The following is a 25,755-nucleotide window of genomic DNA, read 5'->3' as shown; positions in this document are numbered from 1 at the left end:
TGGTTTCCGAAGCCTAAAAAGAACGCTCCTGGTGAGCAATGTTCGTGAATGACACGGTCGTCCAGCACTGGTGAATCCAGACGGGCCTAGCGAGCCGCGGCCACAAATACGCTGAAAAGGCACAACCAATGCATCGTTGCGCTTTATATTAGCAGCATTGGGAACCTGTTGCGAGCCCCACACACCGAACTCCATCGCGGATTCGAGCATCCTGACCGACCTAGGATGGGCGGTAGGTCGCAGTGGCACACGATGCTCTTGGTGGTGACTGGGGCGCCGGCGTGCGTGTGGTGCTGGCCTTGGTCGGCCGCCGGCGTGGCGCACATGACGATGCGTAGCTCGAACAGACGCCGCGTGGCCGAGCGCACCTTGCGCGCCTGCCGGACACAGCGAATCCGCACTCACTCGCAGCGACCCCGCCCTCACTGCCGGACACAACGAGCTCGCTCTCACTGCCGCACACAGCGATTCCGGTCTCACGCGCGGCGACCCCGCCCTCACTGCCGGACACGGCGGTCCCACTCCCACTGCCGGGCACCGCGACCCCGTCCCCACTGTCGGACACCGCGACCTCGTCCCCACTGTCGGACACCGCGACCCCGCCCCCACTGTCGGACACAGCGACCTCGTCCCCACTGTCGGACACCGCGACCCCGTCCCCACTGTCGGACACCGCGACCCCGTCCCCACTGTCGGACACCGCGACCCCGTCCCCACTGTCGGACACCGCGACCCCGTCCCCACTGCCGGACACAGCGAGCCCGCACCCACCGCCGGACGCAGCGACCCGCCCTCGCACACAGCGGCTCCGACGCAGGTCCAACCTTCAGTGGCATGTCGATGTGCCAAGGCTTTGTAGGGTACACATATGGCACACATACACATTCCTTCAGACTAATGGCGTTCAGCATTCGACTTTCATTAAAGCTGTTTTACTCTCATATCTTGTAGACTTAAAAATACCATAATATTCGGTTCGGCTTGATGACCGAACACATGCGAGGACAAACTCATCATTGAGTTTAATTTTACTAAACTAGGGCAATGCTCAACACATCGGTTTAGTTGGCACCTGGAAGTTGGGAATGATGGCCTCCAGAAGCGACCGCTCGAAGGTGTCACCCAGGATGGCGCCACACTTCAAAAACATCTGCTCGAACGGATTCAGCTTGTCGAAGGTGGCCATCATCATTCCTTAAACGTTTGATAAGCATTAAAACGCGAGTATCTCCGAAGCGCGTGCATATTTGATGCCTTTTGTTGAGTTTGTAATAAACAGGACCCACACGTTTTCACATAGTTTTGACGTATTCTTTTTCTCATTTCAGTGCCCTTTGGCAAGTTGATGTCTTCAAATTGATACCACATACGAAAAGTAATATTTATGCTAAGTACTCGGAGGCATGAGTAGCATCACAGGTGAGAGAGTCAACAATCTGACATAGTCTTAACCAGGGCACAGAGGGAAAAGGTCAATAATCCACACAACGTACAGTTGACCATCGGCAGGAGCCAGCTCAGGGGCTGCTCTGAGGCTGCTCGGAAGCCGCTCAACTTACAGCACAGCTTCCCGGTCCCTTACCGCGCATGGTGTCGGGTATGGGGATGTTGGCGAACACAACTCCCGGCGCCAGGTCGCAGATCATGTTGGAGCCGGACTCACGGGCCGGCGGCGGCTCCGGCAGCTCTTCGTCCTCCGGCACCGGTTCGATCTCCGGCATCACCACATCCGGCAGCTGCCAGGCAGGGGTACGGGCTCTCAACACACGGCAGCTGCCAGACAGGGCCACGGGCACTCAACACACTGCAGCTGCCACACACACACACACACACACACACACACACATATATATATATATATATATATATATATATATATATATATATATATATATATATATATATGTCTCATTTTCCCTTTCTCCCTATACTTTTTCTTTCTTTCTCTCTCATGCGATCTTTTCTTGTTTTCGTGACCATTTGCTCTCCCGTGTACGTTAGCTGACCTTGTTCTTGCCGAGTAGCTTTTCTATGACGCTAACTCTCTTCTTTCCTTGGTTGGGCTGTTTACTCTTGCCGTCAGCAGCACTATCATGATGCTGAAACAGAGCACAAATAATTGTGTGCCGACTTAATTCATCAGGACTCTTGCCTTTCCTGTTCATGCTGAACGTCAATAAACACTTTTCACTGAGCACACATTCACCACGGCGCGAACAATGCCTGTCATCCTGTTATCGAAATTGTCACGTAGAGTGCGTCCACGCCAGTGTTACTTCTCCGTACCTGGAGTTGTTATTGATTGTAATGTAAGTAGTGATCTAATCCTCAGTTTGATATAACCCACTAACCAACGATGCACATATTTTGCCAGAGAAACGCTTCTCCCTGACTCCTCGCCCCTCGAACAACAGCATACATGGTCGGTTTTCTCGGGCTTGACTCGGGACTCTCGCCGGGCCTCCATCTGCGCGCGAGCCGCTGGCTCCGGCCTGTGATCAGCTCCGGCGCCAGCGGCCGCCGACGTCACGTCTGCGGTCTGAAACACCGATCACGCCATCGAGAAATCACATCACCAACTTTGCGCTTGGTTGATGCATACTGGATGACAGGGACAAACTGATGCTGACAAAAATGGGCATGCATGACTACAAAACCCACAGACATCGTACAAAGTCTCTGCCTGTCTGAAGTCACCAGAGGCAGACGGCGACGACTCAGGTCCCTGTGACCTCGCTGCCACCGCCATCAGCTCACCATAATACTCGATCTTTTGGTGACAAGCGTCGGGTTGGCGAACGAGATGCGCTTGTTCTTATCCTTGGAGGAGCTGGTCAGGGGTGATACGCGCAGGAACTGGTTCTGGAACATGTCGCCCAGCAGCTGCTCACACCAGCCCGGGATGCCGTGCGACTTCTCCTGCAGAAGTCTGGGAAGGGGGGGGGGGGGCAGGTCATTACTCGCGTCGCCCTTGTAGCAGTAGCAGCTCGGCGACAGCAGCACCTGTGCAGCTCGAGACGCCGTGCAGCTTCTTCGGTAGTCTGGGGGCGTGACGGGCATCCCATACCACGCGTTTTCTCGAGCAGTAGTTCACCAAGCGACATGGCAGACGTGCCGGTGCGTTATTCGCTGCTCACTAGGACAGGCACCGAGTTTTTATCCGTCGTTCAATCTTCCGTCTAACCTGCCATTTTTGTACCTGTATTTGGAGCGCGATGTGTATTGGCGGTATTTTTGGCGCAAACGATAATTCGCTGTCGCACGTCGCATAGGAAATATCTTGGCTATTCCAATGTAGTCAGGATTGGCTTCCAAAGCCTAGTTAAGCCGACTGTATCAGGCAATCTTTTCTTGCTTGAGTCTTTTTCCAGACATCCTCCACAATAATCTTGTTCATATTTAGTGAGCGTTCATCTTGCCATCATCATGCTGTTCATATTCGTCGAGTATTCATCCTGTTTACATCTTCACCTGTTCACATTCACTGAGTATTCATCCTGCCACCAACCTGTCAGTGTAATATTGCTCAGTGCCGCAAAAGCATTACAATTAGGCCTGTTACCATCCTTTCCATTCTGGGGATGTTGATGTCGAATATTGGTATCACGTTGGCATGCTGATAGTAAGTACTGCACATATCAGAGAAGGTGCTAACGCGCGCAGCAGTTCCATGTACCATCCAGTGAAGTGTCTGGTGGCAATACCAAAGGCGAGTGGAACAACATTGGCAGAAGTAGCTTTTAAGCCTCAGTATATTTCACATCTAACTAGTGATGCTGTCGACTTTTGACTTACTTGACAACTTCGTTAGGGACGCCCTTCACTTCCAGTATTTGGCAGGCGAGAGCGGTCAAGTATTCGTTTTCGAGACCTTTCATGCGCACGTACGTCAGAGCCTTGGACTGAAACAGAAGATGACCTCAATGGGATCTTGATTCAAGTCCCTCGCTATGCTCAGTCCAGTTGCTTTAAAGAAGGATGAAGAACTGGGAACATTGACTACATTCAATTCCAATTCGTCCGGAAATGCCTTGCAGCTATTTATTTTAGTGTATCATTCATGACAGGTCCAAGCAGTGACTGAGCTTTGCCCTCTTCCCTAGATGGAAAAAAGCCGGGATGAATGACAAGAATCATGCTTTAAAGAAAATCTAAGCAGCTTTAGTCAGCAAAGGTTTGTTTCAGAGCACTCCTTGAGGTAAAGGGAGGCAAACTCCGGTGAGTTGTTGGAAAATCGCCAATTTTGTGTACTTTAATCCTGCCAAGCTAGCGTTTGCCCCCCCCCCCCCCCAAGAACGCGCTCTGGATACGTCCGCAGAGATACGTCTTCAAATTTTTTTCCTCGAAGATTTTCCCCGAATAAGGCCACTATTCTTGCCTTCAGATTTACTTGACTTGTGAACTATATAACTATATAACTATATAACTATAAAACTATAAAACTATATGAAATGCCGCAGGGAAAAGGCTTCGAGATATGGTGGCGCTATAACGGGGTTCTAACAGGCTAGAGCGGCTGTGAGTGGAGAGGGGCGTACCTGGTTTGTGGAAGAGGATGTAAGAAGCGCAAACATTATATAGCTTCAGGCTACCACCCAGTGGCGCAGACACAGGGGCATGAGCCTGGCCCGTGGGTCCTTTAGGACCGACGATGCAGGGCCCGAAGGGCTGGTCGAAAGTCATATTACGGGCCGCGACTCCGCGCAGCCAATGGAGATTGCAACGTTGGGCTTCGGGATTTTGGTTTCTTAAACTTGCGAGCGTGTATATGCTATGTTACATATTTTGTTTTACTAATCGATTCTGACTGAGGGTTGACCATTCCCAGATGAACAAGGGTTGGCCATGTTGATACAAATTCCTGGCCTCATTTTGATCTGCAATCTACGCTCACGGGCTCCTCAATACATCTCTAGAACCTAAAAACACTCAGAGGCTTGATCTTTGAATGCTTTCGTATTAGAAAAATGCCGGAGAACCTTTCTTAAAAAATAAATGGCGCTGGTGGTGTCTTTCTCATCTACTGGCCGCTCCCTTCAGGTTATTGACATCAAATTACTGTCACGATTGCATCTTCCGGTAACCTTTGGTTTCTCTTACAGTTAAAGAACGTGCAAATAAAAGGAAAGTGAAGAAAGTTATACCCTCTCGTAATCAAAAGGTGTTGTAAATCTCGTAACCCCCCCACCCCCAATATATCCGGGGATATATGGGGGGGGGGACGGGAGGGTGTTCAACAGCCGGAGGCCCTCGACAACCCCGTCAACCCCGCCAATCCGAAAAAGGTCTGAGTGATAGGCGACTGTTTATCACTAGATACAGTTGGAATGGTTTACATATAGCTAGCGGTTGCTGACTGAGCATGCTGCGACGTTAATACGCGCCCGGGTGGCCGGCTAGATACCCTTCGCTCGGGTGGGAGGGAGTCAGTTTGACCCCTAAGATCTCGGGAACTAAGAAAGCTGGAGACACTAAATTTGCAGGGTGTGTTGACCTGCACGTGAACTCACCTAGGTCAAATTTTGAGGTCACTAGGTCGTAATCTTCGGGTAAAATAAGGTCAAACAAGGCCAATTTCCAGGCTGTTCTCCAAAGTGTCCCCAGACCCTAGAAAACTGTTTCTAAGCTAAAGGTCACAAGCTTATTTAAGGTCAGTGACCTTGCTTGAGCTTTTGAAGGTCATGGTGACCAAAAATCATACAAGACTGCCTTGAGTTTTGCATTTGAATAAGGGACAAAGATTGCGCTTGGCAGTATGCTCCTTAAAAAAGGTTGACCCGGGTCATCTTAGGTTAATGACCTGTTGTGACCTCTAAGAAGTCAACTGAAGATGAATGATGCGGCTCCTGCTATCAATGAATTCAAAATGAGCACCGGAAAATACCCCATACAGCAAGCCCTAGAGGAATAAAATACATTGATTTTGTCCTTGGTCTGACCCTCATACCTGACCTTAGGTCAACCTAATTTGCTCGTTCAATGCTTGTGTTGCCTAATAAAACATCTCAAAAATGTATAGTTTCGTCAGACACTCCGCTGTTGCATCAGATTGAACGATTCCCTAGAAATTGACTTTGCTGAAACCATGGCCTGACTTTGACCTGCCATAGGTCAGTGACCTTGCAAGGTATATATAAATTTCTTACACCAAACGATCTGCTATCCAATTGTGAATAGCACTGCAAAGTTTGGCGCCGCTACGCCGCGCCGTTCGGAAACCACTCTGGAAAAATCTTTGGGAGGTCAATTTGACCCCCACCTGAGCGCGTGTTAAACTTGATTTTTCTTTGAGTCTGGACATTCATTAAGATCATAATATAATTCTAACCGAAAAATGATGCTTCGTTTTGGACGGGGCTGGTTATCTAACCATAAGACTGCTACAGCTGATGCTAGATAACGCAGCATCACAAGACAGTATCGATGCCTTCTAAAACATCGACATGGAGCGGGCGAGCGACCTGTCGTCCCATGGGAATCCCGACTGCACCGTCGTACGGCTAACGTTCCGCTACTCCGGGCAACGCCTCTGCCCCGCAAGCTAGTTTGCCAGACACGGATGGTCACATCGGCGGGCGCGCCCCCCCCCCCCCCCCGTCCCTCTCCGGCACCCCTCCCCCCCCCGAATCATAGTGACCTTACACAGAGAGCCGTAAGTACAGCAGTGAGCGGGCCGAGACGCGGACCGAGAGCGTGGCTGTGAGCGTAGCCGTGTTTGCGCTGGGGCGTCAGGGGCGGACGAGCGAACGGTCGCCAGACATAGCGCTCCGTCGGCTGCGAAAGTCCCAGTGCTGCACGGGATGACGGCTGTGAGTATGACCAGTACTCCATGGGATGACGGCTATTAGAATGGCCAGTGCTGCACGGGATGACGGCTAAGAGAGTGCCGGTGTTGCACGGGACGGCGGCTGAGAGAGTGCCAGGGCTGCACGGGATGACAGCTGTAAGTGTGGCCAGTGCTGCACGGAATGAAGGCTATGAGTGTCGCCAGTGCTGCACGGGAGGGCCGCCGTGAGTGTGGCCAGTGTTACACGTGATGACGGCTGAGTGTGGCCAGTGCTACATGGGATGACGGCTGTGAATGTGGCCAGTGTTGCACGGGATGACGGCTGTGAGTGTGGCCAGGGCTGCACGGGATAACGGCTGTGAGTGTGGCCAGCGCTGCACGGGATGACAGCTTTGAATGTGGCCAGTGCTGCGCGGCATGACGGCTGTGAGTGTGGCCAGTGCTACACGGGATGACGCTTCACCGCGCCGAGGCATCACTGCGGACAAGCAACATTTTCGCACAGACTTGCTGGGATACTGAACTTCAAAGCTGGGCTTAAGCAAACATATCAGACGGCAGTGCAGGATCACATGAATCCAAAAATGCAATTTTGTCGTGGGCTGTGACGTCGTCGATCACGTGGACCGGCCCCCCCCCCCCCCCCCAACGTTTTCTGGGAGCATCCGGCAACAGCCATAGGTTACTGCTGTGTTTTTGCAGCATCCAACACTGAAAATGTGATTAATTGTGCGTCGTTTAAAAGTCTTAAAAGAATGTAAAACGAAGTAGGCAAGCGCATTTATGCATGCACTCCTAATCTAGTTAACGTTAACCAATCACAGCGCATGGAGTGCAAGAAGTGACAGCGGGTGCGCGTCAGAGGCTTCGAGCGACAGCAGCGTCTTCAGAACACACCTTCAGTGTGGAGGCGGCGATCTCTGAGAGCGGGTGCAGCGAAGGCGGCATCATGGTCAGCAGGCACAGCACCGCCTCCGAGGTGGTCGACATGGTCTCCAGGAACGACCAGGTCTCGTCATCTATGAAGTGGGCGTTGTCGATGGCGAAGACGACGCCAGATGACACGGCCGTGTGCTGCCGGAGAGGCGCCGAAAGTCACCGCTGGGTAGCTGCTTTGGCTGCGTATAGTTATGTGCCCTTGTTTTTTGGGGTTCAAACTTGAATGTGGCTACTGATTGCTCAGAGCGTATGGATTGCCGTTTACCGCAGAGCAAACCGAATAAAACAGGTTTTCATTGGAACATAGCTCTTGCAGGTTTATGGGCGCTTTCGGGCATTCTCACAAACCACAGGGGCTTCGCCCTCGATCGCCGAACTGATGAAACAGCTCTTGATTTTATAAATGTCACCTGTTTGCTCCCACGACGCAAGCAGCTGACACAATGCGGTGAAAGAAATCGTCCGATGTGTGCACCGACGCAAGAAATCATCAGCAGTTTGGCGTGTCATGTCAATTTAAGGCGAACTTAGAAGTGAGTTCGCTGACCGAGATGGGTGTGGCTATACCCACGTCAGCATGCGAAAACAGAGAAATAATACAACAGATGGTCGAGCCTACCCGCTGCAAACGATATGTAGGAGGGAACCGACCTCCCTGACGATTTTCCAGAGCAGCTGCGTAGTCATGTTCTTGCGGGTGGGTCCGTCCGTCTGTGCTATACGAGGATTGACGGGTAGCTTCAGCTCCAGCAGGTCGTTCAGCAGGCACAGGTCGTCTCCGAGATGCTTGTCCTAAAAGAAAATGGTCGGCCTGAACGCTCAGTTTGTCAGTCAGCAAGTTAGTAAGCATAACAATCAACTGATTCGTCAGAGAAGGTCAGCTTGTTTACTGAATGTATACTTTGGGATCAGACAGCTAATAGGTAGCGCGCGCCTGTCAGTAAAAACGTATTCTGTGTATAAGGCTTGCATACTTTATATTTATCGACCCACAACGAGTTTGTGCATGCTCGGGTATCGCAACTGAAGCGCTACGGAAATGAACAGATAGTGATGACGACTTAATTTAGTCGAAGAAAACTTCCGGCCCCAAAGAAAACACACTCATCTAAGAAACCGTATCATTGGATACCGGCACGAGACTTTACTTTGAAATGATCCAGTATGTGGACCTCCTTTTCCTTGGCCGTTCGGTACTGGTTAAGACCCAGCAGCTGGCTGAAGATCCCGTTGAGCGCATACCCACTGCTGCCGCTTAGCTGCAAACTCATCGTCACATAAGACACCTGAAAGAGTACATCACAAGGCTTCAATGTGATCCGGTGACAAACCCTGATTTCACGTGATCAGCAAACAGGTTCGCATTCAAAGCGTGCCGCGTGGCATTCCTACAAAAGAAAACTGCAGAAACAATTACATTTTCGTCTTCGCAACACATCACTAACCGCTTAGGAGAGATTCTTCAATAAGTAACAGAAGAGACATTCGTCACAAACACATGGTACCATTTTGTGTGAAAAAGTGGAAACTACAGCCATAAGGGCCAGGCCAGGCGTGATTTCAGTGATGTTTCAGCTTCAGTTCTGCCCATACTTAGAAAGGCCACTTAAAATTATTTTTAGGATATGCTAGCGAGTTCCAGAACACCAGCTCTACTGGCTTAGAATGTGGATGTAAGAGGCACTGGCAGACCCCGCACAACAACAGGGTTAAGGAAAATCGCAGTGCACACCACAGAGGTACTGCAACTTTGGAAACAAAACACGGTAAGACATATGTGAGACCAAAGCCGGCCTCTTCAGATGCAGTGGGATCACACGCCAGGACGGGTCTGTATAGGACTTGGAGCACAGCTCTCGGCCCTGTCGGGCGTCTCTCTTACGTTCCTCCCGGGCACCTTATGTAAGTCAGCGATCCCACCAATTCATCCAGGCAAACATGACGCCATCATTTTCTCCATCGCAAGATACCCGTCGATCTGGGGGCTTTGTTGCTCTCATATCCCTTGCCAGTCTCCATTCCTGAATGCCAAGTTCCAACCGAACACGTGAGCCTACGGAAAGAGCTCCACTACTCATCAGGGTAGTGGAGCCCAGCCGACGGCGAACCCAACTCACGAGGCAGCCGTTCTTCTTGGCCATGGAGACGAGCGCGTCGATGAGGCGACTCTTGCCGATACCGGACTCTCCCTCGAACACGATCAGGCGCACGCCGGACCCCTGGCGAGGCACACAGCCGTCAGTGGTCCGCGCACCAGGGGAACAGCCAGGATTTTCTGAGGGGGGGGGGGGGGCTCGATAAGGATACATCACGCTGGTTTTTCGTTCGGTCGGGAGCGGTGCATGGTGAAAATAAAAAGTTTCAGCTTAAGGGGGCCTTCGGCCTCCTCCCCTTGGCTGCACTGCTGAAGCGTACCACTGACTGCAGCGGAAGTGGGCAATTGCGGCTCGCTGCACCCAGTGGAAGAAGAGAATGCTGATTCACTTTCCGCAGCACGGGAAAAAAGGATCGCAGAACAAAGACCTCTGCATAAACGGAGGACAGTACACCACTGGCCTCAGAAAGAGCGGCGGGGTGTAATGGGCTGTTGCCTGTTACTATCACTAGAAACATAGCGGTATAATAGTCGACGGGGTAAAAGAAAACTATGATGGGATATGCAGATGTTTTCGTCGAGTCAAAGTACCAAGCTGGTACCTCAGACTGGCCTGCTGATTCGCTCTTTAAGTCGACTAATGTAAGCGTTTTGCCGTAGCCGTTGATGTGATACAGCGATGACATACCTTTATGTCTTTGATCTTCTCCATAAAGTCCTTTATTTCAGTTTTCCTTCCCAGCAATGGGTACTTGTACTGCGGCAGCTTCTGGCCAAGCTCACTGCAAGTAGAACGCTGTTACTAATTGTTTTGTCACCAAAACAGACCCTCACGGGACTCGTACGTTCTAGGTTGAAATTGTCTATCTGTCTTTTTGTGCGAGATCACAACCTTTGTGCTTCTGAAAAAGATCGCCAGCAGAATCGCCGCCACCACCGCCGCGAAAGCGTTGGTGGCTGTAGACCGATCTGTTCTAATATATACAACCACATGGTGAAGAGTCCGCCGCACAAGTGATAAATCAGTGGATTTCAGCCCATGCCGTACCCGAACGAACAGGACGGTGCAAAGGAAAAGTGGCGTATGCGTGGTTGACGCAGCTGCCTGACAAGTCAATGTATTATGGCTCACCCGTCGTTTGCTACAAACTGGTAGATATTGCCGGGATTGGGAATTCCTTTCAACGGCTTGTATTCCAGTTTCTGGAACTGTTGTATAGGTAGATGGGAGTGATAGTAGCTTTCCTGAAGAAAGTGGATGCATGTTGATGTCGACAGTCCATTCACGAGCCAGCACAACTACGATGAAAGACAGAGGCAAAGGAAAAACACGTACTTTGTACGTACCTATGCACACATAAAACGCTGGCCTTCTTCATGGGGCCTTCAACTGGTGGCAACCACTAAACGCATTTAAAAAAAAAAACGAAATGCTTCAACTGGCTGTCGACCTCACTACTCATCAGACTATAGACGCAGCATGTAACGATACATTTCCACATATATTAAAAAGCATTTGGGCAATTATTAAATGCATTATATGTATTGGCAATTTCATATGGCGGTATATGTGACACTGCGTTATAACATCACAATTCCATGCTTTGTCTTTATCATTTGGTTGGCTTTGCCCCTTCATTTGTGTAATTTATTGATATTAACGGCATACTGAATCGTACTAAATCTGGCGGTTTGGAACTCGGCCGTGTAGCCTCCAAAACATACCCGTTCGACGTGAGGAACGCAAATGTCATTTTACATTGAAAATTAGGGAACAAATTGCTAGGGATATGCATAAGTTTGGGTGATTGCATAAATACATTGCATACTCTAGAGCCCTATGAAAGAACATTGACATCAGTAGTTCTCGTAATATGAAAATATTGATAGCAGTGCATCGTCACAACAGTCGAAGTCAGCACGACCATAAGAAGCATGAAATATCAAGACATCTGACCCACTGTCGCAAAAAGATGTTTATGCAGCTTAAGCAAGCTCAAGAAAATGATCCAATCTGCATCACTGAAAGACATGAATGCAGCATGAGCTGCTCACCTCGTCGCAGGAGACGACGCCCGGGTAGTTGGTCATGAGCCGAGCCGCCTTGTTCACGGTCCGACCAATCACCGTGTACTCGTGTCTCGCAGGGTGACCAATCACGCCGCAGAAGGTGGGCCCTGCCGCCAGGACGACCGCGCTCTTTGTCTCAGAATGCCGAAAAGCAGCATGTTTGAGGGATGTTCATGGGTTGTTGGTGCTCAACCCATATGCGCCGCTTACCAAAACCGTTGGAGAAGCACGTCGCCTTTTCGGAGAACTTCTTTCCGCACGGTGCTCATAGAACACCATGCTGCATTTTGGATTTTTAGCATGTGGAGGTCTTGGAGACCACGGTTTGATCTGAGGACATTCAGTCTACTTTAGCTCGCACGCCACAAGCGCGGCCACACCTAGCATTGTTTGTGCTCACCTGTCGTCACACCTATGGAGACCCTGGCGATGCCATTGACCTTGAGCAGCTCCACCGATATGGCATCGGCGCACTGCAGGGCATGCGCCACCTCATTCTTGTGCTTGAAGCCTGGTAGTCCGAAGATGACCAGGAAGGTGATGCCCTTGTCGAAGGCGAACACTTTGTTGAGACATCCGCTGACCGCAGTTATTTTTCTGTCGGTACATCGAGATTACTGATAATGGGAGAGGCGTACAGCGTGGCTGGTGTGTGCCTTTTACTCTTCACTCTCTGCTGGGGAATAATTCTGCATCACGGGTGTAAGAGACACACAGACGTGTTCCATCACCCACCGGGTAGTAATTTCCTTATATTCGCCTTTGCCAAAGGAGTGCCCGTCTTCATTTCCCCAGGGTCGCGAAACACCTCCACGAGTACTCCGTGGGAGGGCTGACCCGTTTCATTTACCATCCACTAGATGGTGGCAACCACCGCGATCCACCAGCCACCGGTTGGTAAAACCCTTCGCATTTACCATCGCCCCGAGGATTGCCCCCTTCATGGCCCTCCATGGACGAGAGCCGCCTTTGATGTTGCCCTCTCAGTGAGCGTCGACCTTGGCCTTTCACTGTTCACCCCAGGGGAGCCACCGCGGCCGACGTTTTTCTAGGTTGTAAGCCCACATGGCTACTTGCGGGGTAGTTACGCCTTTTTATTTGTCATCACTGGCAAAGAAGAACAGTGCGGACACAAAAATACCGGCGGCGAACAGCGCTACACCTATCAGTGAGATGATTATTTCACCACATGTGACCAGAGCCCGCATCCAACACAAACCGAGCAAAAGCATCGTGCCACTTAGGACACTTAATCTTAGGGCAAAAGCGCGGAATATCCGCAGCATACTGGAGCAGGCCTGGTGTAGCACGCACATGACGCGGGACTTCGATGCGCCGGCCACGACAGGCGGCCCTCTCTCTAGCCGATGGTGCGGCGGCGACGGTGACGGCACGCAGGGGAGTTGGCCTGCCCACTGCTCAGAGCCAGCAGCCGCTGCGGCCTCCGATATTGTGTCTGGCTTTCCAGGCTACGCCGCAGCGGTGACCAGCCGTGTGGAACATCCCACCACATGTTCCACAGCGTGGCCGTCCAGCGCCTCATGCGCGTTTGTTCGGAGAACTGGTGCTGCGTCGTGGAAGCATTCGTCTTACACTTACGCAGCTGCCAGTTATGCATCGCGCTTCCGTTACGGCATACCAACGTGATACGCATGCACGACCAGCTTCTCCAAGCCAGCACGACTCAGTGGCGACGGCTCTACGACGAGTATGGCCGGCCGTGAAGGACGGTGTCTAGAACAACTGTTAAGTCATCAGATATGGAACAACTTTCACCTCAAGGATATCCAGCGAATGGTATCCAGCATATCCTGTCCATCCTTCCGATCGTGACATTTAATTTAACGACAGGGTTTTGTGGCCAAAGCTTAATGTGTCACAATGTTCGGTGCGGTCCGCACCACCCTCTGACATTCCAGAAATTGAGCGGTCGCTGTTTTGGGCCACAGGCCATCCCAGTCAGGGGCAGTGGCGTAGTAGGGGGAGGGGGCTCTTAAATCCATGCACCTCCCCCATGTCCCTTGGAGGTGGTCGGAGCCCACTGGGATCAAACGGCGCAGTACTTTGTGCCAGTCAAAACATGAAAAATACATCCTTTGGGGCATCAAAATGGGATGCAAAATCTACAAATTTACATCAAATAAGCAACAGGGCAACAGCAACTGTGACAGCGTGGGGGCCGCTTGGCTGAAGTGGTCTCAATGTTCTGATTTGACCCTCTCCTAACCAGAGTCCTGGCAACGCCACTGGTCAGAGGCAAATGGCAAGCGCACATAAACGCGGCGAAGGGAACAACTTCTTTCCCCCACCTTGGGCAGCAGTTTCTTTTTACACTGAACATGGCTCCGGAAGGAAAGATAAAACTGTGATGAGTTCGCATTGGACAGCGCCTTCTCCCCATATAGGCTTCCTGGCTACGCCTTAGCGTATGACATGCGCGGTGACTAGAACGTGCGCGTGGGGGCCGACATTAGTACATTAATGGAGCTCTACATCATGAATGCATGCCAAAACGACATGAACTACATACCACTGTATGAACTACATACCACTGTATGTAGTTCATGTCGTTTTGGCATGCATTCATGATGTAGAGCTCCATTAATGTACTAATGTCGGCCCCCACGCGCACGTTCTAGTCACCGCGCATGTCATACGCTAAGGCGTAGCCAGGAAGCCTATATGGGGAGAAGGCGCTGTCCAATGCGAACTCATCACAGTTTTATCTTTCCTCAGAATAAAACAAGGAAGACATGTTTAGTTTTGTGTCGCAGCGAGTCGTAGTCTCGTGCATTTCAACATGGGTACCCAAAACAATTAGAAAATGCACCTATGATCTGGCCTAGTGGGGCAATAATTGACCTAGCTACGCAACACTTTAACCAAATGCGATATCTTGTAGAGACCGCTCCGTTATTCTTTGCGAGGCTCTCAAGGTTAGAACCGACAGGTAGGAGGACCGGTCACTTGGCCCCAATTCAGCCTTGATTTTGAAAAAGGCCAATCGATGTAGCGTTGATAAACCTCTTAATAGCGTTGATGTTTTGATAGGTCCCTGCGCACTGTCAGACTTACCCCGCATTAACTTTCATAAGGGCGGAGGTTTTACGTTACAGATCAGTGGCCGACGGCCCTCCCTTCTCCACACGGTGCTGTGACGGTCGGGCAGCTGACGTCAATGTTGAAGTCAGCTTCACTGAACAGGCTCGTCTGACCTCACGCGCCACATCACGCGGTATGACGAGACCTTTGTGGCAGATGTCATTGCGCGCCAATGTGTCAACCACGCGTAATGGCAATTCTGAAGGGCGGGACGAAAATGTCAGGTCGCTCACAGCATGCCAGCCCCGAGCGGACTTGCGCAAGAGCAGAAGCAGGCAAAGTCCTGAGAAGCCAGACGTCTGCATTCTGAAGGCTTCCTTCTTGATGTTGCACCGCTCATAACTGTTGCAAAGAATGCGGTGAAACGGGAAGTCTCCTTCGACAATGACGCTCTATGGTCACATCGCGCTTGCCTCGCCCCTGCTGACTGTCACGAGAGCAGTGTAGCCTGCCTTTGTTGAGAGTGCCGCGAGGAACCACTGCAAACATGAGGCCCGCCATGCTTGGAGCGGCCTTGTTGTGTACGCTGCTGGCAGCAGCATGGGCCACGCCGGTAATAAATGGTAGGTACGAGCGTGCCTGGAACAGTTCCAGATCAGCAGGCTCCAGCTTTGTTTCACTATGACCTGTCGATCAGTGCACCGAGCCGTCTGACAGTCTCAGTCAGGCATGTTACGTTGTTGGCGGGTGAGTAGCCGGTGGCAAGTTATCCAGTGACGCACATGGCCAGATTCAAGATGCTACATCTCAGCAGCTGGCCGCCGTCCTACATGGGGGGTGACTCAGAGTTCACAGAGTTTTTCCAGGAAAAACAGACCTTGGCAGGTCATTATCATCGATGCTTTGTGTCAAATGGGAATAACGGTGACATTCTGCACAAAAGTGACCTATGACGTTTATTTCTCGCAGAGGATGCACTCCATGGAGGTTTTCTAGGCTTCGTTTGGTAGCTGTATGATTTTGGAGGGCATAACTATTGTTCTAACTAGTTTTTCGTAGTCAGATCACCCCAAGATCAAGTCAGGTAAAGCTTTGACTTTTGCGACCAGATCTGATGTTATGATGATGATAAGATTTAAACATCAGCGGTGCATATGTTCTTAGGCTTTGGAAGTTCTTTCGAACGCTGTTTTCCCCTTGTATGCGGGCAGTTTTGTTCTTGATATAGCCGGTCAGGTCGATGCAGCGGTTGCTCTCACCCTTTTGGCCTGACAAGACATAACAGTTCATATCTGTCGATTTCCATCGGTGCCCTCCTTATCGAAATGTCCAAAAACTCTTGAACTTCATTTTATACGAAGCTGGAAACACTCGTGCAGGGCGAGGGCTAGTGAAATAAAATGTCATGCATCTCAAGGTGTCGCACAATTTGGGAACTCCATCAAACGCATTCCAAAAGACGATAGAATGGACACATCAGTCAGGATCTGATAGCCAAATATAGCTTGCACATTGCCTTTGTTTTACAGACTATTGCGCACTTTTTGGTGTTTTGGTGTTCTTGACGTGTATATTCAAAAGTTTGTGCATAATGCTCATGTGGCCATCGGACATTGGCTTGGACAAGACTTGAGTGGGTGCTTTGTCCTGTTTTCTGTCTCAGATTCGAGTCGACAAGCGGGCGTATGGTGCTGTGGCTCCCCTGCGAGGCGCCAAGACAAGCCGTGTCTACCGTGTGTAGCACCCACACAAACACGGCCTACAGCCGGCTGTCAGAAGGTGTGCGGGCGCGGTGCCATCTGCCTCCCGCCACTAGTGAGGCGGGACTGCCATCTCCCATGTCCAGGGAACATGCACCAATGCTTCCAAGTGGCCACTGCGCCTGCTGTCTCATGAGGAACACCAAGAATCTGTGCTCTCGCGACAGAAGCTGTGCAGGAGCCCGCGTATGTCGTGACCGAGCGCGGGCCCATCCGCTTCCTGCCTATGCCTTTAGACCCGAGCCGTTCTACCTCCAATATTATCGTTACTTCCCAAGAGTGACTGTGGTTCAGAGAGCATGCCACACATGCTAGCTGAGGTCATACCGCTTGAATCGCCGACGGCATCTTCAGCAGCGTTGAATTTAACATTAGGGCAATCACTAAACTTCGACTGAATTGTAACCTAAAGTTTGGAGTTCATGCCTTCAGCGCCCTAATTCGCATTCGAGTTAAAAGCTCAGTTTTAACTCGCGGACGGAAAGTGTGTCAATTTGGCCCCCCGAAGGTTTTCCAAAATGATTTCGGAACGGCGCTGCGTAGCCACGCCAAACCTTGCATAGATGTAGGCGTTTAAATGGTGGACCATTTGGGACAGCAAATTTATATGTATGATGTAAGATCACAGCGCTGTGACAGGTCAAAGATGTATGTTGTGAGATCACAGCGCTATGACAGGTCCAAGATGTATGTTGTAAGATCACAGCGCTATGACAGGTCAAAGTTAGGCCGCGGCTAACAATTAGGGTCATTTTAGGAAATCGTTGAATCTAATGCGACAGGGGAGTGCTAAACAAAGCCATGCGCTTCCGAAATAGTTTTTAGACAATGAGACAATGAAATTTAGGAAAAAACGATTTTAGTAACCTAGATATGGGTATTAAGTTCAGACCGAGGTCAAAATTAACCTGCTTTTTTTCTATTCAGGAGCTTGCGATATGGGGTAGCTTGTGGTGCTCATTTCGAATCTATCAATAGCAGGGACCGCAACAGATATGCTCCATGGTTTCTTAAAGGTCAGAGTAGGCCACTGACCTAAGTTAACCCAGGTCAAAATATTGTCCTTAAGGAACGCACTGCCTAGCGTAATCTTTGACGCTTATTCAGATGCTAAAATAGAAGCAATCCCGTAGGGTTATGGTCACCTCACCTTCTATGGGGCAGAAAAGGTCACTGGTCTTAAATGCAAACCAGTAGCCTCTTACTTAAAAGTAGACTACAAACAGCCTATTACAAACCTGTAGCCTCTTGCTCAAGTATTTAGCTTAAAGGCGGCTACATAAAGAGGTCTGAGGGAACTTTGGGCACCAACCTGGAGTTTGACCTTGTTCGCCTTATTTAAACGGAAGGTAATATGGGATTTTGAATTATGATGCAATCGAATTCATCTACAGGCACCCTGTAAACTTGGTGTTTCTAGCTCTCTTAATTTTGAGATCTCAAAAGTTCAAAATGACCCACACAAGCCACACCCGGGCGAAGGATATGCACTTGGCCATCTGGGCGCGTGTTAACGTAACGATGGATAAAAAGTGTGCAAAAATAGCTTTGCCCCCCATCCTGTCCCACATTCACTCTTTTCCCATACTTACTCCACAACCCTTTCCTATCGCCAGCCGGCGGCGCCGGCCCCTATCCGCGTGTGTTTGTGCTCCAAATCTCAAGACATGCAGTATGATCCAATATGAAATAAATACGAGTTGTAGTTCAAGCGAGGACAACAAATGTGGCCGAGATGTGATACATGCGGTGTACAGTGCATTTTGATGGTCAAGCATATCAGACGATGACTTCTGTCTTTTCAATATTATCTTAAGTTGATGCGACTAGCAGTGTTTTACCTACACACACATATATATATATATATATATATATATATATCAATTACGAAATATATATCAATAACAAAAATATACATATATATATATATATATATATATATATATCAATAAAAAATATATATATACATGCATATATATATATATATATATATATATATATATATATATATATATATATATCAATTACGAAATATATATCAATAACATATATATACATATATATATATATATATATATATATATATATCAATAAAAAATATATATATACATGCATATATATATATATATATATATATATATATATATATATATATATATATACATATATACATCTCTCTCTCTCTCTCTCTCTCTCTCTCTCTCTCTCTCTCTCTCTCTCTCTCTCTCTCTCTCTCTCTCTCTCTCTCTCTCTCTCTCTCTCTCTCTCTCTCTCTCCCTCTCTCTCTCTCTCTCTCTCTCTCTCTCTCTCTCTCTCTCTCTCTCTCTCTCTCTCTCTCTCTCTCTCTCTTTTCATATGTCTTTATTTTTAGAAATTTTTGCAAAAACCTTTAAGAAATATTCAATTATTTCGTGCCACCAACATGGCAATGGCAGTGATCGGGCGCCACGCTACGGGCACAACAGACGACAGATGTCACATGTAGCGTGATATATATATATATATATATATATATATATATATATATCACGCTACATGTGACATCTGTCGTCTGTTGTGTCCGTAGCGTGGCGCCCGATCACTGCCATTGCCATGTTGGTGGCACGAAATAATTGAATATTTCTGAAAGGTCGCAACCGTTTTGCACGATGCTTGTTGGTGCCACACCCAAGAAGAGTTGCGTATGCGGGAATCCTGTGAGCCTAGAAGTAGGCTCGGATCCCTCAAGGCATGGACTAGTATCGCGCCACCAACGCCGTGCGCGACAGCAGCACACAGAGCACCACAAACCATCGCACTCACATACGCCTTTAAGAAGTTGCAGTATATTGGTTTTGTTGATGGCATGAAGCTGCCTTCGCTCTCGCTTGGAGGCATTTCATCTTTCAAAGAAACCGGTTGCAACGCTAGAGGTGACGGCATTTCGCAAGCGAAACTTTTTCGATTTCTACTGATGCTATCCGTTTTCACGAAGAATTACGGGGCATAACTTTTCAAAACTCTTAAAACTTTTCGGCATTCATTTTCTATCCACATACCTTTTAGCAGCGAATTTGGCTAAGGATGCTTTGCAAAGATTTAAAGCATGTTTGTGAAGACTAAGATTTGATAAAATTGCGGTTAGCTGGCTATAAGCATGATTTTGCTTTTTTGGACACGTGATTAACCAGATGTCTTTTACCGAAACTTTTCAAAGCTTTTAAAAACTTTTCTTGACATCCCTAACGCAAACGCGGCCAAACAAACTCTTATACCATTGCAGCGTCCCCATTCATAGGTATACGGTACTTACACAGATACTTAACGTATTTACAGAGCTTGCTTACAGTGCTTACACAGCATACAGGGCTTACATACATTAGCAGGATCCGAGATGAATGTTCCTTTGATAAAATCCTCCGCAAAGCCCGCTTTGCTCCACACATCTTTGATGTTAATAATAGTGGTGCCGCCAGCATTCGCTGCCCTCGACGAATTCACATTGTTTATTGCCAGGCCTAGTATGTTCCTAGGATTTGGGTCACATAAAGGCATGGCCTCAAGAAATATCACGAAAAGGGCCTTATTTAATATGGCAAACTTATTCTTAGTTGCTTGCACGTGGTTTACCTATTGCATGTCAATGGCAATCCACTAAGACGACCTTTTCCTTGTAATAGCGTTTAGTATTTACTTATACTTCATAGAAACATTTCAAAAACTTTGTTTTCGACGACGAGGGGTCATGCGCGACTGCACACTCGAAAAGTCTGTCGACTAATTTCGCACCATTGCTGACATGCTCCAACATGTCAGCAATGATCATCTCCAAGCAGCTTCCCTCTTTCCCTTTCTATTGATGCGGGACACGTGATCGAATGGAGCTGCGGATGGTCTCAGTTAATGGTAAGTTTTCGCCTATAACAGATAGCTTAGAGTGCTTAAAACATTCATGTGACTAGACCACGGCGAAATTTTCGGCTCATAATTACGTATGGACCTAAGAAAGGCTGCGTTTCGCAGCCATTGTCTTGCTAAGAGGCTTTCCACTTGGTGCCGCCCGCATTGCAAACGAGGAGGGCATGCAAAGCGAGATTTTCCAATAGGCGCTGTGACAGCACTTACTTGTCGTATCTTACTTACACAACACAACAGCACAACACACTTACTTACACAATCGTAAATGATATCTCTGTCCCCGCTTTAAGTGACTGCTCCACATTTGTGTGGTGTTTTGAACTCAGATAGCCATTTTCATGATCATCTCCTGCAGTTGACAGCGATGTCCTTTTTAAGAATTCGGCTCGTCTGGTTTCCGAGCTTGATGCGTGCGAACTTGTGCTGCTTACCACACGCCATCCATGATAAGTTTACTCAGACATGTGTGACGTCATGGGGCGTCACGCGGACACCCCATCTCATTGGCTGTGTAGTAATCATGTTCAAGAAAAATATCGCCACTTAATCATTTGTGTTTGCGGCGACGAAGCACCAAATGTATTGGTCCCAAATCGGCACAGTATCCTAGAATTGCCGACTTTGGGTGTAAGGCAACATGAGGGGGAATTTTTCGCTTCTTTCCCCCATATTGTACGTGAATTTTTCACTCGTACCTTATATTGTCAATGGTTTGGTTACAAAATGCATCACAATTTATGGCTTTGTGTAAAATGCAAGGTTTTCACGCATACCAATTTGTTGGCCTCACCACGCAGGCATCACACCACCAAAGCAAAGCCTGGTAAGAACACCAGCAAAGCCTGGTAGATAATTTTACTCCACGTATTTCTTTAACCCGAAGAAACTTGACCACTAGTTGCACAACTCCCGAAATGCAAGAGTGAAATATTCGATACATATTTTCTAAACAAAATTCAAAAGCTGAATATCACCGTTCGAACACTCATTCTCACAGACTTTTAGTCAAATCAGCCGACTGCAAAATTTTAAGAAAAATGTCAGTCTTTATATCTTTTAATTACCTTTGTTTTCTTGGTTTCACACGAGTGTGATGCAACTTTGTTTTTCCTTCCTTTCCGATTGCCTTTAAAAATGCCATCTTTGGCTTAAATGTTGGCCAATTTCTATGCAAAGTGCCATGTACGCAAGCTGCAACCTGCAAACTTGCACATATTCTATACATAAGTTAGATTAATTCGCCAGCCGCCCCAACATGTTTGATATGCACCCAAGAGTGAGGAATTCATAGCGAATGAAAGAGATAATTTGAAGCGGGGAACTTATTTTCACCGCCACTCTTGCCCTGTTAAACCCTCAGCTAGCATTTCTTTTTGGTTCATACCGTTGCTCCACAACGATAAGTCTAAGCCTTTCCTGTTTCGCTACCTTACCACGTTACATTACCTTGCCGTACATGGCTTTGGGACAGACGTGACGCAGCAAATACAGAAATCTTTAGTAGCGAAATTGTGTCCTCTGGAACTGTTTATCATACGGACCTCCCTTCCTTGTTTTCCATTTTAATCTCGTAGGAAAAAATATGCCTTATCATGTTTTATCACAAGTGCTGCTGTCAACAGATAGTTGAGGTGAGCTGAGATGATGTTCAACACATGGGCTACTTTAGGTTATGTTAAGTTGGTTAACTGAATGACAGGTGCCAGTAGGAATTGTGCAAGAATCAGTGGCCCACAAATGCTGCTGTGATACAAACAGGTTAGACAGGATTGTGCAAGAATCAAAAAGTAAGGCGTCTTTGGGTTAGGCTTAGTTAGACTACTCTCATGGAAATAAGCATTGGTATTTTGTAAGAAACAATGACATAATGTTTGGATTTCCTAACATCATCTTAACGGGAGCCAGAGGTATGTCTGTTGTATTGGACGTGGTTATGGGCTGATATGCAGGGGACCAATTTTTTTTTTGGTTTGAATGCTTTATGCTTGTTGAATTTTTTGTCGTTGTTTTGTTGTTGGATTCCTTTGCTTTGTTTTGTGTTCAAAAATCCTGTGGAAGGAAAGTGCAAAGTGCAGCATCAGAACACTGGTGTCGTAGAGTTTTTGATGTTCATCACACTGTTTTGAAATTACTGTGCTTTACTGTATCCTGTCTCACATTAATAACCTAAGATGTTAAAAAACAAAACAGCTGTGTCAGGTCATGATATTACGTCCATGCCAATTTGGAATGTATGTATTTCTTTGCTGAAGCTTATCTCGCTGGCCCATAAGTTGCATGTTTTTTAATTGAATTTTTCACCCCCGTATGTTCTTTTTGCGATGGAGTTGTTTTACTCCCACCCTAGTTCAAAAGCGATTCAAGCTCACAGAATCGGCAGGTCTCGATCACGAATCGCGTTCCGTCGTAAATTACACAGATATTTGGCCAAGCACTGGATGCCACGGACATGAGGCCGGGAGCCACGTGTCACGGAATCGCGATGGGATGATTGCTGCTAACTTGGACACCGCTGGCCGTGTTTTCAACATCATGCCTGTAAATCTGAACTCCGGAAAGATGTAATGCACTGTAAGCAAGGATCACTCGACAGCCCATAGCTCAAATGCCAAAAGAAAACGTGAAGCGCGGTGAGAGGCAGCCCCGTTGCCTCCTCCGCCCACGGAAAAGGCCACCGTGCCAAGTACTCAATCGGCACTGTCAGATCAGTCTGCTACATCACAGATACAAAATTGTGTAACCTTAGAATATGGCAATCACCTGTTAGATATATAGGCCGTCGAGAACCGATTCAAGTGTTTCAAGATTTAAGCAGTGATTCAAAAACCGAATGTCACGTGCTGAAGAACTTGGCATAGAAAGGGTTGTGGGCACAGCTCAAAAAGCATAGTTGTGTGGTGTAAATAACAATTATTGCGAGGGACGGGGACGCACCCATGCAATGGGATGGGAAAGGGTCCCCCTCAGGCAAGGTTACATGGATACCTGGCTATTTCACAGGAACTCCCTCTCCCCCCCCCCTCCCCTGAATAATACTGCGGCTATGTGCCTCGCGGGAACGCGTTGAAATGAGCTACAGACTTGGTACAAAACCAGTCCGTCACAAAAATCGTCATGGCATGGCATACACCAGCACTAGGTACATGTGCAAAGTACGTTAACGGCAATACTTTTTATGGGTACATGCATACCCGAATAGAACAAACCCGTTGCAAAATGTACATGTTAGTGAGGCCAGGTAAAAACATTTAAATTGTTGGCATTGCTGTAAATCAACTCTCCTGCCCTGTGCCCCAACAAAGAACTGTTTCATGGGTATAAAGTCCTAGCTGTTGGGAGGACTACAGTCACCAAATTTCAGAAAGACGTTGGCGAACTTCTGGGAGTAGTTTTGGACGTATCTTGTACTTCATCAATTTTCCCTGTTCAACTACCCGACTTGCTTGTACGCCCTTGGATCGTTCGACAGTGCATCGCACAGCTTTCAAAAGGAGTAAGTGCATCGTTTTTCGCAAGGTAATAACGTGATGCGGTCTGGTGAGATTTCATGGTTTACTGCTGGAAATTTTGAGCCAGCAGACTCGCAAGGCGCGGGCTTAAAAATCTCGCAGAGCTTTCAGTGGCTTATTGCTGACCATGTTGCGGTATTGTCGGGAATTCTGCATATAAAATTATTCCATTTGTGTTTTCTTCTTCGCATGTACATCATCATCATACAGCATTAACCAATAAGTGTTGGTAGCAAATGTCGCTGGAAGAGGTCATTTTTTGCACGCAAATTATAGAATAAGAGAGTTACATTTGATTACGCAGTTTTCCACCTACACAATGCGTCATTTCCTGAACACATAATGCATAATATGCTGTAGCTTCAAGAGTAGACCACCATGGCTCAATAACTGTCAAACTAACAGGTACGTACAATGGCTTAACTTAACATTCGGAGGGAATGAAATCTTAACAACACCAAAAACCATTCAGAAATAATACCACCTTAGTGATCATTCTGAAACAACACCAAAAAACATGCTGAAATCATGCCACCCTAGTGATTCAGTTACGGGGGTTGCATTCCCATTCAGTTGGTAGGCTCCAGCTCCAGGTCCCAACTTCTTCATAAGTTAAGCCACTTACCCCTGCTCAGACCATCCCAAGCATATCAGTATTTTGCCAATCCCCACTCCAGGATTTTACATATCATTTGTTAGACAAAATACAGGTCACAGCGAACTCAGGTAACATGCAAACACTCAATGGATTGTTCGCACATCACATGTATGTAACTACACAGGTCATGTTCGAACAGCAAACATCACCCAATGCCTGGATTGAATTGGAAGCATGGTCATGTGTTAACATTTCAGCACATCTCTGTAAAATCCATAACAGTAAACCAACCAGGTGTTCTGCAGCTCACACCTTGTCTGCAAACTATGTAGCTTTGTAAAGGAATGCCAGTAATACTTTCTGCTATATCCACATAGCAATTGGGCATGCATCTAGAAGGAAAGTCGCAAAAAACGGATTACTTAACCATCCCAGCAATCCCAGCAAAGTTTCAAAATGAACGCATCTAAGGACAAAATCGGCGCAAAATGTTGATCGTCGCCTGTTACAGGAGCTCGGATGCGCAAGATGGTCTTTACTGGCGTATGGATGAGCTCGTATTTGCTAGTCACGTTTGAACGAATCATCAACTATCCACGCGCAAGGCTTGAAACCGGGGCAGTTTATGGCGTGCTCATTGTTTACCAATTGCTACGCTTTCTCTCTGTTACTTCCCACGTAGTATGACGGTACCGAAGGTAGTGGGTGAAAGGCAAGATGTATACGCCCGCATTGAAAACATTTTGAGTTCAAATCATAAATCCAACAAAAGAACAATTTCGTCATGCAATTCCAAGCCTTGTTATTGGACACAGGTAAGCAGAATCAGCCATATGTCAGGTACCCACTGCTGTCTATGGAACCGAAAATTGTGTTACTCGGGTGCCCGATGACCATGGACAATGCTCTAGATCTTCTTTTCATGGCATGAGCTTATGTGTGAGTCTTTTCATTTTATTTCAGGTGTTGATGCTGCTTTGTGAAATTGACATCTTGGCTAGTTTGAATTACACGCTACCTTTGGATTTTGGCTGGTTAAACTTTGTTTACAAAAGACA

General features: G+C 47.8%; 1 protein-coding gene across 1 annotated transcript in view; it reads right to left on the bottom strand.

Annotated features, from left to right (window-relative positions):
* LOC119094203 (adenylate cyclase type 10) overlaps positions 1 to 25,755 on the bottom strand; it is an 82,703-nt gene that overhangs the window by 18,743 nt on the left and 38,205 nt on the right. The window contains exons 9-23 of the mRNA XM_037217278.1: positions 12,292 to 12,488; positions 11,877 to 11,998; positions 10,954 to 11,066; positions 10,510 to 10,603; positions 9,844 to 9,945; positions 8,875 to 9,012; positions 8,378 to 8,518; positions 7,685 to 7,861; positions 3,796 to 3,902; positions 2,758 to 2,929; positions 2,420 to 2,539; positions 2,007 to 2,099; positions 1,583 to 1,736; positions 1,073 to 1,194; positions 221 to 377 (exon numbers count right to left, since the gene is read on the bottom strand). Of these exons, the coding sequence (XP_037073173.1) occupies positions 221 to 377; positions 1,073 to 1,194; positions 1,583 to 1,736; positions 2,007 to 2,099; positions 2,420 to 2,539; positions 2,758 to 2,929; positions 3,796 to 3,902; positions 7,685 to 7,861; positions 8,378 to 8,518; positions 8,875 to 9,012; positions 9,844 to 9,945; positions 10,510 to 10,603; positions 10,954 to 11,066; positions 11,877 to 11,998; positions 12,292 to 12,488 (2,009 nt within the window). The remainder of the gene's footprint in view (positions 1 to 220; positions 378 to 1,072; positions 1,195 to 1,582; positions 1,737 to 2,006; positions 2,100 to 2,419; positions 2,540 to 2,757; positions 2,930 to 3,795; positions 3,903 to 7,684; positions 7,862 to 8,377; positions 8,519 to 8,874; positions 9,013 to 9,843; positions 9,946 to 10,509; positions 10,604 to 10,953; positions 11,067 to 11,876; positions 11,999 to 12,291; positions 12,489 to 25,755) is intronic.

Source organism: Pollicipes pollicipes, unplaced genomic scaffold (assembly GCF_011947565.3).
Source record: "Pollicipes pollicipes isolate AB1234 unplaced genomic scaffold, Ppol_2.1 Scaffold_4002;HRSCAF=4701_pilon_pilon_pilon, whole genome shotgun sequence".
Taxonomy (NCBI): Eukaryota; Metazoa; Arthropoda; class Thecostraca; order Pollicipedomorpha; family Pollicipedidae; genus Pollicipes; species Pollicipes pollicipes.
Note: the sequence above shows the minus strand (reverse complement) of the source record. Positions and strands in the feature narration are given on the sequence as shown.